The sequence below is a fragment of the Chrysemys picta genome, chromosome 15 (assembly GCF_011386835.1).
Source record: "Chrysemys picta bellii isolate R12L10 chromosome 15, ASM1138683v2, whole genome shotgun sequence".
In the NCBI taxonomy this organism is placed as follows: Eukaryota; Metazoa; Chordata; order Testudines; family Emydidae; genus Chrysemys; species Chrysemys picta.
Genome location: NC_088805.1, coordinates 3,117,694 through 3,131,354, shown reverse-complemented (window position 1 = coordinate 3,131,354; position 13,661 = coordinate 3,117,694). Strand labels below are relative to the sequence as shown.

Sequence of the window (13,661 nt, the reverse complement as noted above, 5' to 3'; positions counted from 1 at the left end):
GTGATGGGGGAAACACTTAATCCTTAAACCCCTCCATTACCCGGAGGCCAGCCAAGTGCTCACCTAGCAAACACAACACCCGCCGGGCTGGCTGGCATACAAGGGATCCAGTGTCACAACTGCTATGAGGAAACCCATAATGTTGCTCAACAGTCTTTGCTCCAGAATGTCGTGTTGCCAAGTTAAAATTTCCCAATTTCCTCATTGAGGATGGGGGGCGGGGCACCCGGGGAGGGAAGGTTGCTCAGTCTGCAGCTGTGCTTGAGCTATAAAAGCCCCTGGACTGCCCCAGCGCAGACACTGGGAGAGCTCGCATTGTCGACGTTGTGCCGAGAAGATGATGCTCTGGGAGTTCCTGCTGCTGCTGCCCCTGCTTGCAGGGAGCTCAGGTACGTGGGAAGAGGGATTCTGTCGAAGGGTTTGCAGACAGCTGTGTGGGTCTCTCAGCCCCACTGCAGGGCTGAGTTTGGATTCACTGCCACATTTTGGGGAATTGTTTTCAGGCAGATGCTCGTGGGTTGGGGATCAGATTTTCCTCGGCATGTGGCCTGCACCTCGCACGTTCTGGCCCCTGCAGTCTGCACCAATGACAGTAACACAAACACTGATCGTTTGGTTTTTGAAAGGGTCTCACTGAGTTGTCTGTTGCCCGTCCATTCTGCAGGAGCTCTGTGCCCTGACTGAGCCCCGCTCCCTGCTCCCAGCTTCCCAGCCCTACCCCCAGGCTCAGCCCAACTGTGTAGTTTGACTTCTGTATTTGGGGGGGGCGGCTCCAGTCAAGCCAACGGGGCCATGCATGGGGGCAGGGGGAGGGGCAAATTCTGTGCCGGCTCACAGGGGCACCATTTCAGATTTGGGGGGGTGGAAGGGGACGACTTTAACCGTGATTCCAGGGGCTACTTAGGCAACTGAAAACTCTCATTTTTTGGCAGATAATAACTTAGAAATCTCTGACGAAAGCATTTAATCTAATTTCTATATCTAGAAAGAAAATTAAATAAATATTCGACCCACTCAGCTCTAATACTAACATGTTCTGACATCTTGTGATAAGTCACTTATGGGACACTGGTTGGGTTTCAAATTGTAATGTAGCTTCTTACTCAGAGACGCTTACTGAAGTCAGAAGGGACCATCGTGATCATCTAGTCTGACCCCCTGCACATCGCAGGCCACAGAACCTCCCCCCCCACTCCTGTACTAGACCCCTGAGCTCTGGCTGAGTCATTGAAGTCCTCAAATTGTGGTTTAAAGACGGCAAGTTACAGATAAATCATCATTTACACTAGTTTAAACCTGCAAGTGACCAATGCCCCATGCTGCAGAGGAAGCGAAACCCCCCGCATGGTCTCTGCCAATCTGACCCAGGAGAAAATTCCTTCCTGACCACTAATATGGTGATCAGTTAGACCCTGAGCATTTGGGGTAGACTCACCAAGAAGATACCGGGGAAAGCATTCTCTGTAGTAACTCAGAGCCTTCCCCATCTAGTGTCCCATCTGCAGTCGTTGGGAATTTTTGCTCCAGGCAATCGCCAATGCGCCATTCACCATTATAGGCAGTCCTGTCGTACCATCCCCTCCATAAACTTATCAAACTCAGTCTTGAAGCCAGTTTGGGTTTTGCCCCCACTGCTCCTCTTGGGAGGCTGCTCCAGAACTTCACTCCTCTAATGGTTAGAAATATTCACCTAATTTCAAGCCTAAACTTGTTGATGGCCAGTTTGTATCCATTTGTTCTGGGGTCCACACTGGCACTTAACTTAAATAACTCCTCTCCCTCCCTGGTATTTATCTCTCTGATGTATTTATAGAGAGCAGTCATACAGCCTTCCTTTGGTTAGACTAAACAAGCCGAGCTCTTTGAGTCTCCTCTCATAAGACAGGTTTTCCATTCCTCGGATCATCCTAGCAGCCCTTCTCTGCACCTGTTCCCGTTTGAATTCATCTTTCTTAAACATGGGAGATCAGAACTGCGCACAGTACCCCAGAGCGTGAGCCCTTTGGGCTCCCTCTGCTCAACGGTCTCACGCTCTGGGGCTGACAGAAGCCACGACACACAGGGTGGGGCAGGGGGCCTGGCCCATGGGGACAGAGCACGGTGCTGCCCAGCCTGCCGGTGGAGAGGTCGGGGTGAAGGGAGACAAAGCCATGGGTTCATCTGTCCTGCTGCCCAGACACCACCAGGTGCCAGGTCCTGTGGGCACTGCAGCACCCCCGCCCCATGCAGGCACGCCCACGCCTGCTCCCTGGCCCTCGCTGAGCCCAGCCTTGCTGTCCCGGGGCTGTGGGAAGGAGCGGGATGGTGATGATCCTAGTGCTGGCCCTGGTTGGCTGAAAGGCACCAGCTACCTGCTCTCTAAGCCAATCAGAATCCAGCAGATCCAGAGCCGTCCATAGACAAGGCACTATTGTCCCTCCCCTGCTCCAGTGCCCCCCAAGGGGCTGGAGCTAGGTCTGAGCCACCCGGCCGGCCCCTGGGACAGCACATTCTGGGGACAGTGCACCCACTGATGGCCCCTTTAGTGCAGCCCCAGGGCAGAGCTGACACATTACCAGCAGGAGAAGCACCAGTGCGTGCTGATGGCCCATGGCTCCTTCACCAGGGACCCCCACAGAAACGGATTCCTTCGCTGTGGGGCAAAAAGTGCACAGTGAGTTACCCAGCTCTCAGACCCCTCCCACCCTGCCGAGTCAGCATCCCCCTGCACCGGCTCACAGGGACTGGCAATCTATTTAGCTCACCAAAGAAGGTTAAGGGGTGACATGATTAATACCTACGTGGGGAACAAACATTGGATAATGGACTCTTCAATCTAGGAGAATTAACAAGGATGGTAATTAACCATTGGAACAATTTACCCGGGGTCGTGGTGGATTCTCCATCACTGACAATTTTCAAATCAAGACTGGATATTATTCTAAAAGCTCTGCTCTAGGGATTATTTTGGGGCAGTTCTTTGGCTTGTGTGATACAGGAGGTCAGACTAGATGATCACAATGGTTCCTTCTGGCCTTGGAATCTATGAATCTATGAAACTGGGTCTGCCTGCAGCTGCTGTGAACATTGAAACTTCAGGCAGCTTCTTGATGGGTACAGTTTGAGACCTTCCTGAGCAACACATGCGGTGTCCATATGGAGCAGAATGGAAGAGCCCCCCTCACGTCCAAACAAAGGTGTTATGGAAAAAGCTCTCAGGCTATCTCAAATACCCCCAGAGAGGAGATCTGCTCTTGTGACCCCATAACTGACCTACACAACTTCCTGGGTGGCTCTTTGGACTGTTCTCTCTAGGGGATGTGTCCTGTAGGAACAGAACGGAAATCCCAACAGAAGCAAGAGGGCCTTTTCCATCTTGAACCCTGAGCATTTGTTTATGTGACGTCAGCTCTGGTGAAAGATCCCCAGCTCTGGAGCCATAAGCCCTCTGTTAATCCCCAGTGCTGTCTGGGCAGGGGCAGGTGCAAGGGCAGGGGACGCTTCGCCCATAATGTGGCTCAGCTCTGACCAGGAGGGACCACCTGTAGTGGTGAGACTGGAGCGCCGTCTCTGTGGTCGATATAATCCTTGGCCTTTCTGTTGCGGATGGCAACAGGGAGCTAGTTAGCACCAGCTGTGATTCTAATACTTTGGGAACTAGAATGGGACCCCCAAACTCATTTCATATGGACCTCCATATTAGGTGGTAAGAACATTGGACCACCACCCTCCTATTCTGGATTCAGACCAGTGAGGGACACGTAAGCAAAGGTCTCTGTATCCTCAGCCACCCAGACCCCAAGCTCTCTCTCTCTTTTGTGACTATTTCTCCCGCTTACTAAAAAAGTCCATGTGCATGAACATTCTCACTATGCTTTTCAGCTCTGGACTGCATTGAGATACCAGGGTCATTAAAGCAGATTGATGTCAGTAATGGGCAGGTGTTTGGAGTGAACAGCGCAGGCAATATTTACACGCTGTATGGAGACAGCTGGGCCCAGCTGCCGGGCTCCTTGAAACACGTCACAGTTGGTCCTGCCGGAGTCTGGGGTGTGAACAACAACGACAACATCTACAAGCTGGTGGGAGGAAGCTGGCAACAGGTCACAGGTAACGTATGAGCTTTGATATATCGTGGGGACGACAAAATTAGCCTCTGTTAGGATCCTGTGCCCAGTTCCAAACTCCGACCCCAGGTGGTTGTCACAATTCCCACCAGATGGGCCACTCTTAGGGTCTGACTACAGTTTGCCTGTATAGTTACATTGGTACCGGTTTTGTACCATGAACTCTATAGGGAAGCTGATCTAGTTGAATTGGTGCAACCCCCGAGTGTAGATGCAGTTGGACAGGTATGAAGTTGCTTATGTCCGTACATATTATTTTGGGAAATGTAGGGAAATAAGCGATGCTGATATGAGCCCCTTGTTACTGGTCCAATTGTGTCTTCACCGTGCGGTGTCACTGATTTCATTCTGTGCATTTCCAGACTGATACAAAGCAGTACAAAAACACGCGTAGTCCAGTCCTTAAATTGAAATCAGAATGTTCACACAGGCCTGTCTACACATGGTTTGTACACCAGTCTGACTATGTTGGATAGGAGTGTGATTTTCTACCAAAATAGCTACATCCATATAACTTTCTACACTTGGGGTTATATCCATATAAAGGTGCCTTTTACCAGCATATCCTCTGGGTATAAGCACCTTCAGACCGGTGCTAGTAGCTGAAAGCCCAGGGTATCACACAGGTGTGGCAGTAGGACCAAGTAATCTGGGCAGTCTAGATGTTCTACGCTTCAGAGTGACACATTGAGAGGTGACAATCCTGAAATCTTATTATATAGATAACTGAGCCCACAGTAGAGGCTTTCTACTACAGGGGTTTACACTGGCTTCACACCATTGGTTAAAGCAGTGCAACCTTCTTGTGTAGACAAGGCCTAATCGACTTAAGGGAAATGAAATCAGATACTCTTAAAGCAAACTAAATGTCCTCACAGGCTTTGGCAGCAGTTGAATTAAATTAGGGACATTTAAACTGGTACAATGCAGTGTGTACACACGCCCTGACACTCACAAGCCCCCTGTGAGGCGGGAACATTTATTGGCCCCATATTCCAGGCACTGAGAGATTAACCTCCATGTTTCCAAACCTGAGTGCACAAATGTTAACACCTAACTAAGACGTCCTGATTTCCAGGGGTGCTAAGCACTGACGACTCCCACTGGTGTCAATGGGAGCTCTCCGTGCTCAGTACCTCTCAAAATCAGGCCCTTGTTGCCCTAAGTGGCTTTCCAAGGGCCATTAATCAAGTTGGGAGAGGACTGGCAACCAAACCCAAGAATCCTGATCTCAGGCCACTGCTCCAAACACTAGACCCCACGTCTCTGACGGATTTCTCTCTCTCCTCTCACCCCTGGTGTCTAGTTATATTTCTGGCTGAGTTCTCAATAGGTGGTTTACTTCCTTATTTTCTCCATGCTGCTCCAGCCCTGCTCTTTCCTCTGAACATTGTTTTTCCCTTGTTTGTTTTTAGGGCTGCTCAAGCAAATTGACGCGGGTGGAGACATGTTTGTCGCTGGTGTCAACACGAATGATGACATCTACTGTCTGTCTCATCCAGAAGTGGTCTCTGTGAACAGTGCCTCTGCCTTGCCCTGGGTCAATATTGCAGGAAAGCTGAAGTACTACAGCTGTGGTTTGTGGGGCTGCTGGGGAGTTAACTCAGCTGATGATATCTATTTCCGGTTTGATGTCACCCCGGATCCTTGTGCAGGATCCAAGTGGGAGCAGATTCCAGGCAAGCTGTCCATGATTGAGGTCGGGACCGAAGGCTCTGTCTACGGCGTGAACAGTGCAGGACAAGTATATCGCAGGTACAGTGGTACAATGAGGGATCAGGGCCATTCATACCCATCACTAAGGGTACATCTACACTACAGGGGGGAGTCGATTTAAGATACGCAAATTCAGCTACGTGAATAGCGTAGCTGAATTCGACATATCGCAGCCGACTTACCCCGTTGTGAGGACGGCGGCAAAATCGACGGCTTTCTGTCGGCGGCGCTTACTACCACCTCCGCTGGTGGAGTAAGAGCGCCGATTCGGGGATTGATTGTCGCGTCCTGATGGGACGCGATAAATCGATCCCCGAGAGGTCGATTTCTACCCGCCGATTCAGGCGGGTAGTATAGACCTAGCCTAAGAGCACAGAGAGAACAGGATGTTGCCTGATGCTGTGGAACAAGCCGACTCTGGTGCCTGATGTTCGCTGATTCCCTAATGAGCTAATTCCAGGGCTCTCCAGCATCCAAATGACTTCACAATGAGGCACCCACTGGCCATCTAGCCCAGTATCCTGCCAATGCCAGGTGCCCCAGAGGGAATGAACAGAACAGGGAATCACCAAGTGATCCATCCCCCCGTCACCCATTCCCAGCTTTTGGCAAACAGAGGCTAGGGACACCATCCCTGCCCAGCCTCGCTAATAGCCATTGATGGATCTATCCTCCATGAATTTATCTAGTTCTATTTTTAACCCTGTTATGGACTTGGTCTTCACAACATCCTCTGGCAAAAAGTTCCACAGGTTGACTGTGCGTTGTGTGAAGAAATACTTCCATTTGTTTATTTAAATCTGCTGCCTATTCATTTCATTTGGTGACCGCTAGTTCTTGTGTTATAGGAAGGAGTAAATAACACTTCCTTATTTACTTTCTCCACACCAGTCATGATTTTGTAGACCTCAATCATATCCCCCCTTAGTCTGAGTCTTATTAATCTCTCCCCATATGGAAGTTGTTCCATACCCCTAATGATTTGTGTTGCTCTTTTCTGAACCTTTTCAAATTCCAATTTTTTTTTTTAAATGGGGCAGCCACATCTGCATGCACTATTCAAGATATGGGTGTACCATGGATTTATATAGCGGCAATATGATATTTTCTGTCTTATTATCTATCCCCTTTTTAATGATGCCCAACATTCTGTTCGCTTTTTTGACTGCCGTGGCACACTGAGTGGATGTTTTCAGAGAACTATCCACAATGACTCCAAGATCTCTTTCTTGAGTGGTATCAGCTAATTTAGACCCCATTATTTATATGTATCGTTGGGATTATGTTTTCCATTGTGCATTACTTTGCGTTTATCAACACTGAATTTCATCTGCCATTTTGTTGCCCAGTCACCCAGATTTGAGAGATACTTTTGTAGCTCGTCGCAGTCTGCCTAGGACTTAACTATCTTGAGTAGTTTTGTATCATCTGCAAATTTTGCCACCCACTGTTTACCCCTTTTTCCAGATCGTTTATGAATATGTTGAATAGGGCTCATCCTAGTACAGCCCCCTGGGGGACATCTCTATTTAGCTATCCCCATGCTGAAAACTGACCATTTATTCCTACCCTCTGTTTCCTATATTTTAACCAATTACCGATCCATGAGGACCTTCCTTTTTATTCCATGGCAGATTACTTTGCTTAAGAGCCTTTGGTGAAGGACCTTGTTAAAGGCTTTCTGAAAATTTAAGGACACTATATCCCCTGGATCCCCCTTGTCCACATGTTTTTTGACCCCCTCAAAGAATTCTAGTAGATTGGTGAAGCATGATTTCCCTTTACAAAAATCTTGTTGAGTCTTCCTCAACAAATTATGTTCATCTCTGTGTCTGACAATTTTGTTCTTTACTATAGTTTCAACCAGTTTGCTCGGTACTGAAGTCAGGCAGGCATCTGGTCCTGATGACTTATTACTGTTTAGTTTGCAATTGCTCCACCTGGCCAGCAGGGGTTCCTGTGGAGCCAAGCACAGGAACTCAATGTGCCCCCGTGGGCCCAGGCAGGTGGAGGAAGACACTCCCAGACTGGAATGGAGTGGGAGAGAACTGCCATTCCCGGGGGGAGCTGTGGCATTTCCCCCTGCAGCGCTGTGGGATTCTCTTGGTGTTCTCTATACCACTCTGTCGCTGGCTTTCATTCCATGTCACCTGCCAAGACCGACGAAATTCCCCATGCAGTTTGGAAGCAGGAATGTTTCTCTGGAGACGATGTTCCCTGACCTTCTGCCCTCAGCCCACTCTGCAGGGAGATGAAGTTTGCTCAGCTCTGATCCTGCCATATTAATAGGGTCTAGCCAGACACTCATGTATAGGAGGATGGGTGCTGCAATGCAGGGCTGTGAGCGGACAGCAAGGAAAAACATGTGCTGGGGCTACCCTCTGGGCTGCTCTCCACAGGCTGGGATAGAGGCGGAGTCCTTCTCTTAGCAGACCTGTATTAACACCAGTCCTGTCAACTTCCTTTCAGGGATGGAATCACTAAAAGCAACCCCGTCGGCACCAGCTGGACCAATGTGCCCAGTATGCTCAACTGCAAACATGTGTCCTATGACCTGGGCCAGCTGTGGCTTATCACTGACCAGGACAAGATTGTGAAATGCCGGATCTAAATGAGACTCCCGCCATCTCAGCCTCACAGTGAGTAACAGTGTCCATTTAAGCTCTCTCGCTCTCTCTCGCTCCCCCGCAGTGCTTAATTTGTACCAGCCTGGGCTGAGACCCGGCACCTCTGGGCTTGGCAGTTCATAGCAACGGCACCTCTGGGTTTGCCGTGTCAGTTATGAAAGTAACAAATTGCTTGAGCCCCAGAACCTCTTTCATTACAAATTAAGCCCTGCTCCACTGCCTTGTCCAGGTTTTCTACATTCCTTCTCCAGCCAGTGGTATGAAGCTTTTGTTCCAAGGGTAAAATCAAGTCCCACAAAATAGAGCCATGAAGGTTCATCATTACCTGCTCCTTCTCTGCCTCTGCTGCCCCTGCCGTGCCTCTGGCCCTGCCCCCGGCCCCGGACGCACATACTTCTCCTCTGATAAAATTCAATGGCTGGAAACTGAACAGAGCAAGGTCCAAGCTGAAAACAAAGGGCCGTGTTTTTAGCTATGAGGGAAGTCAACCATACAAACAGATCCTCAAGGGATGTGGTAAATTCTCCATCCCTTGGAGTCTTTCAATCAAGACTGGTTGTCTGTGTAAATGCTCTGATATACTCTGTATCAACTGCATGCTGTTGGGTGCGATGCAAACGTCACTGCATGACATCTGTGGCCTGTGTGCTGTAGGCAATCAGACTAGACGGTCATAATTGCCCCCTTCTGGACGTTAAAGTTATGACTCTAATGGAGTCCATTGCATTAGCAACACACAAAACTGAGCTAGGGCATAGGAAGAACTTCCAAGAGAATCAGAAAGAAAAACAAAATTTAAGTAACCCCCAAGTAGGTAATTTTCTCTGCCTTTCTGCAAACGTCACCGTCACCAACTACCTGTGTTACAAGGTTCTCCCTCCGTTAGCCTGATTTCAGCCTCTCCACTTCAGAAGGTCCCGGCATGATCAGTTCATAATAAGGAACCAGGGCCAAGTTATTACACACGCTGTCCTGCGTTCGGTGCCAGAGGCTCTGCATATCCAGCCCTCTCCCCCTGCATTTCCATTCTGATAAATCCAACTATCTGCATCACCAGCTAAGAAAGAAGAGAGGCCACATGTATCCAACAGGATGGCTGTGGACCCAGAGCTGCTCTCTCTAGGCTGAGCAGGAAAGGGCTGGTAAAGGTTGGAAGTTTCTGTCTTGCTCACTCTTGCTGGGGGAGCAGCTGGGATTCCCCTCTGCCTGGGGCTGTGTTTGTGTCAATAAAGTCTTGCGGCATCTCCTGTGCTCTCCTTGTCATTTTGTGCTCACTGGAATCGATACGACAGAAGTTTGGGGGAGTCCTGTGGTGCTGGGGATTCCGCAGCCCAGAAACCAAGCGTGTTTTGTGGAAAGAGAAACAGCCTGAGCTCCACAACACACTAGCCCTGGTGTGTGCGACATCATTATCTCCTCTGGCCTGTCAACCCTCCCACTCAGCTAGTCTTCCCCGGGCTCCCCCACAAAGCTCACTCGAGCAGTCGATGTTGCCCTGCTAATCTGTTCCTCTCCTTCCCTCACCTCTGACACACGCTGCCAGGGTATGAGCAGGGGGCAGAAATTGACTGGTCAGGGGGGTCAAGCAGCTGGAGGCAGGGTTAAGATCAGGGCTGAAGGGGAAAACCAGGGATGGCATGGGGGGGGGGGGAGGAGGCGGAGTTAAGCCCAGGGGTGAGGCGCTGCCGGAGGATGGCAGAGGGCAAAACCCTGGCACAGGCGGGGCAGAGGGGTAACAGTTACCCCGGTGGACTGAGACACACGTGTTTGCAGAACTAGGGTGACTTCAGAGAAGATTTTTTATTTCCCCTCTCACAGACAGCACCTCTCAGCATGGGCTTCCCAGGCCTGGGTTCTTAAAGGCACAGACACGCCAATGCCTAGTCACTGCAGCTCCTCTCTGTCTGATGTAACCTACTGAGATGCTGCAGGAGACTCAATTCTGTGAAACATTTTACACATACCCCCTCAGAAACAAAGAATCCCTTATCCGTGTAGCTGACCGCAGAGAGTCTCACAGCAGTTCACCAATTTGTCTCATCTGTGCTGGGATTCCCTGAATTACTCTTAGCACTTCATCATTTGCTCTGTTATCGTGCAGATGCATGTCATTGTGCTATTTAATTTATATTTTAACCGCAAACACTCACTGAAAATATGTATAAGTAAGTACTTGCTAGTAGTTTTAGCAAGGACATCTGTGTTTCTAGTATTGCACTTGCTATGTTTTTTCCTGTGATTTCTAATTTGGAATTTTTAATTGTAACTTTTTCTTCTTATTTGTAGAGCAGAAGTTTATTCTGTTGGATCATCTGACTTCCAGCCTGACTGAATTTCTGGCCTGGAATCAAAACTTTGTTTTCATTCAATCCACCAATGGTGATTGCCTTTTGCACCTGTTATTTTGCCTCTCAATCCAACCCTTAATGTTTTTTTGCATGCCATTGTATAGAACTTGATTCTCAGATATTCAGTAAAGGCAGTACACTATCTCCTGTAACGTCTTTCTCAAAGGCAAAAATCAACTGTAATTTTTGCTGAACATTAGAACTGCCGTAATGGGTCAGACCAATAGTCCGTCTAGACCAGTATCCTGTCTTCTGACAGTGGTCTGTGCCAGGTGTTTCGGAGGGAATGAACAGAACAAGCAATCACTGAGTGAACCACCCCATTGTCCACTCCCAGCATCTGGCAGTCAGAGGTTTAGGGACACCCAGAGCATGGGGATGCCCTGATTATCTCGGCTACTAGCTGATGCACCTATCACTGAGGAACTGAACTAATTGTTGAACCCATTTATAGTTTTGGCCTTCAGAACATAATGAACACACAGCTACAACCCCAAGATAGCTTGACAACCACAAGAATTCTAAAAACATGAGTGTGACGGGTTGGACCCCCCTTCTGGGATACCACCTGATATACTGGGATTTCACTGAGCCTCTCCTGCTCCACCAGCCTGGGTTTCCACTCCCTGTTTTGTTAGGCTCCCTGGCCTCTTGCAGCTAGGGTGACCAGATGTCCCGATTGTGATGGGCTGGGTCACAGAAACCCCCTTGGGAACCGCCAACTGATGTGCCAAGACTACCTCTGCTCCTGCTTTCCCTGCCAGCTCGGGGCCCCAGCACCTTGTCTTGCTGGGCCAGACACTTCCGTCTGCTCCAACAAAGACCCAGGGTCTGAATTACTTGCCCCAAAGCTGCAGGTTTACTTGAATGCAGCTAACAGAAGTGTTCCTGTCTTTAACACTCAGCTGCCCAACTCCCAATGGGGTCTAAACTCAAATAAATACGTTTTACCCTCTATACCCTGAGAGGAGGGATAGCTCAGTGGTTTGCGCATTGGCTTACTAAACCCTGGGTTATGAGTTTAAATCTTGAGGGGGCCACTTAAGGATCTGGGGCAAAATCAGTACTTGGTCCTGCTAGTGAAGGCAGGGGGCTGGACTCAGTGACCTTTCAGGGTCCCTTCCAGCTCTAGGAGATAGGTATGTCTCCTATATTATTATGATTTTTTTTATTATTATAATGTGAAGAGAGATGTGTATGACTTCTTCCCCCCCCCCCCCCCCCGCCCCAGTTAGAAATTAGGTTTAATAATAAACAAAATTATTGACTACAAAAGGTAGATTTTAAGTTGTTCAAGCAAACAGAACAAAACAGATTACTAAGCAAATGAAACAGAACACACAAACTAAGCTCGACACACTAGATAGGTGGGATACAAATTAGCAAATTCTCACCCTGAGTGATAAACAGGCAGGCAGATTCTTAAGGCACAAGCTGCCTTGGCTTTCCCAGGTTTTCATACACAGACTAAAGATCTAAGCCTGGGACCATCACTTCTCACAGTTCAGTCTTTGTTCCTCAGGTGTTTTCAGGTGTGTTGTTGTAGGAAGAGTGAGGCCCCATCAGGTTGTCGTTGTCCCTCTTTTATATCTTCCCCCCACTTGCTGGAAAGCATTTTTGCTGTGACCTGGGTCGAACAGTTCCCATCGCTGGGTCGAACAGTTCCCATCGGGTAGCGCTATCTCTGAGAGGTTTCTACTGCACACGGTTCCTGGGGTGATCCTTATGCTTGTGTGCATTTCTTCAATAAGCCACTAAAATAATAATAATATATGGAGATATACCTATCTCATAGAACTGGAAGGGACCCTGAAAGGTTATCAAGTCCAGTCCCCTGCCTTCACTAGCAGGACTAATATTGTTTGGTCTCATCCAACGTTCCACATTGGAAATACAGAGACATGGGCAATATTCCCAGCTTCAACTACAAAAATTATACATGCATAGAAATCGGATAAATACATTCAGTAAATTATAACCTTTCCAATGGTAACTTACAAGACCCATCTTGCATAAAGTATATCTTAGTTATACCATATTCATATCATAACCATGTTTCTAGGAAGAATAGGGGGTGTAACGTCACACCTCTCCCCTTAGATTACTGCCAGAGGACTGGTCACTGACCAATGCGGATGCAGTGTGCCCAGCTTCCTCTTTTCTAGACAGGGCATCTGGTACCATGTTCTCCTTCCCTTTAATGTGCACAATCTCCATGTCAAATTCCTGCAGGACTGGGCTCCCGCGTAGCAGTTTGGAGTTTGTGCCCTTGGTTCTGTTCAGCCATATTAAGGGTGATTGGTTGGTTAGAATCTTGAACCTCCTATTAAAGAGATAAGGCCTCCGTTGTTTAACAGCCCCCACTACGGCATAGCACTCCTTCTCTATGACAGAGTCATTCTGTTCAGCAGGGGACAGCTTTTTGCTTAGGAAGGCAATGGGATGCTGTCCTCCCCTGTTTGCATCAGCACAGCACCCAAGCCAGTGTCGGATGCATCGGTGCAAAATTCAAAAGTCTTATCAAGGTCTGGGCTGGCCAACACAGGCTCTGCAGACAAGAGCACCTTTACCTCATCAAACCCCTTCTGGCACACCTCTGACCAAATCACCTGAGTAGGTTGGTGCTTTGCACATAAGTCTGTGATTGGGGCCACAATGTTGCTGAACCCCCCCCCCCCTGTAATAGTTCACCATGCCTATGAAGGATTGGACCTGCCTTTTAGTTTGGGGCACAGGCCACTTGACAATGGCGTCCACCTTAAGAGGGTTGAGGAATATTTGCTCCCCCTCCCCCTAAACCAGTGTCCTAGGTAGGGGACTTTGACTGCCTCTATCTTGAGCTTAGATGGTATTATGGTTAGACC

The 13,661-nt window shown here is 48.7% G+C and overlaps 1 protein-coding gene across 4 annotated transcripts; it reads left to right on the top strand.

Annotated features, from left to right (window-relative positions):
* Positions 1–203: 203 nt before the first annotated feature.
* On the top strand, positions 204–10,939 carry LOC101941013 (fish-egg lectin-like). 4 transcript variants are annotated; one of them, XM_065568244.1, is made up of 5 exons: positions 204–389; positions 3,862–4,089; positions 5,522–5,861; positions 8,292–8,461; positions 10,736–10,939. In XM_065568244.1, the coding sequence occupies exons 1-4, from the start codon at positions 338–340 to the stop codon at positions 8,431–8,433; spliced, it is 762 nt and encodes a 253-aa protein (XP_065424316.1). In that variant the 5' UTR covers positions 204–337; the 3' UTR covers positions 8,434–8,461; positions 10,736–10,939. The 4 variants fall into 4 exon arrangements, with proteins under 4 accessions (XP_065424316.1, XP_065424317.1, XP_065424318.1 ...); XM_065568245.1 differs by having other exon boundaries at positions 225–389; positions 10,741–10,939; XM_065568246.1 differs by lacking the exon at positions 10,736–10,939 and adding an exon at positions 9,361–9,696 and having other exon boundaries at positions 231–389.
* Positions 10,940–13,661: the final 2,722 nt, after the last annotated feature.

Excerpts from the sequence above, each read along its gene's own strand:
- LOC101941013 (XM_065568244.1), top strand. The coding sequence starts at position 338 with ATGATGCTCTGGGAGTTCCTGCTGCTGCTGCCCCTGCTTGCAGGGAGC. Across the intron at positions 390-3,861 it reads CCTGCTTGCAGGGAGCTCAG|CTCTGGACTGCATTGAGATA; the intron begins GTACGTGGGAAG and ends TATGCTTTTCAG. Across the intron at positions 4,090-5,521 it reads AAGCTGGCAACAGGTCACAG|GGCTGCTCAAGCAAATTGAC; the intron begins GTAACGTATGAG and ends GTTTGTTTTTAG.